Source organism: Protobothrops mucrosquamatus, unplaced genomic scaffold, assembly GCF_001527695.2.
Source record: "Protobothrops mucrosquamatus isolate PMUCROS unplaced genomic scaffold, P.Mucros_1.0 scaffold4509, whole genome shotgun sequence".
Taxonomy (NCBI): domain Eukaryota; kingdom Metazoa; phylum Chordata; class Lepidosauria; order Squamata; family Viperidae; genus Protobothrops; species Protobothrops mucrosquamatus.
Window position 1 is genome coordinate 32,878 of NW_015390415.1, and position 799 is coordinate 33,676.

The 799-nt window shown below is 46.6% G+C and overlaps 1 protein-coding gene across 1 annotated transcript in view; it reads right to left on the reverse strand.

Annotated features, from left to right (window-relative positions):
- Positions 1-237, reverse strand: part of LOC107299077 (refilin-A-like) — a gene marked incomplete at its 5' end in the record, with an annotated part of 4,838 nt that extends 4,601 nt beyond the window's left edge. The window contains one exon of the mRNA XM_015828445.1: positions 128-237. Coding sequence (XP_015683931.1) covers positions 128-237 — 110 coding nt within the window. The remainder of the gene's footprint in view (positions 1-127) is intronic.
- Between the last annotated feature and the right edge of the window lie 562 nt (positions 238-799).

Genomic DNA, 799 nt, shown 5'->3' on the forward strand with positions numbered 1-799 from the left:
CCTTCCTTCCTTCCTTCCTTCCTTCCTTCCTCCCTCCCTCCCTCCCTCCCTCCCTCCCTCCCTCCCTCCCTAAATTCAATCCCTTCTAGTATTGACGATGTTACCCATCTGGGAAGCTGTACCTTACCTGATTTCCTGGGCTGGCTCAGGGTTGACCTCTATGCTTTCTCCGAAAAACACTGGGTACATCCGAGGTCTGATTTCAGAAGCAGAGGAGTTCAGAAAAACGTGAGGAATCTGTAGGGAGAAAGGCAGGAAATCAACCAGGAACAAAAGAAGAACAGGAACAAGTCTTGACTTAATTCAAAGAAACGTTCTGGTCCTTATATATCACTCTGAATTTCATCTGTGCTGCAGAAGCCTCTGGGCATCATGAGGCAGAGGTTGACAGAGCCACACAATTATACTACCTGTAGTTGGGTACAGGTAGTCCTCAAGTTACGACTAGTCCCTTCACGACCTGTTGAGCTTGCGACAGATTAGGGCCAGTCCAGCGTTTTCTAAACTTGTCAACTTGAAGATGGGTGGACTTCAACTCCCAGAATCCCTCGTGGCCAGGGAATGCTGGGAGCTGGAAATCCACACATCTCAAAATTGCCAGAGTTAAGAAATACTGTTCTAAAACATCTGGAAGGTCTTCCCTTTAATCAGTTGTACATAAAGGCTGCAATATTCCCAGCTGCAGGGGGCAATCTGCATGAGAAAAAAAAAACCCAACGTTGATATTTTGGCATGAGATTTATGAAATAGCAGATGGAAACATTCTGGAGAGCGGCCTTTATCAGCATCCAGAGGTGCA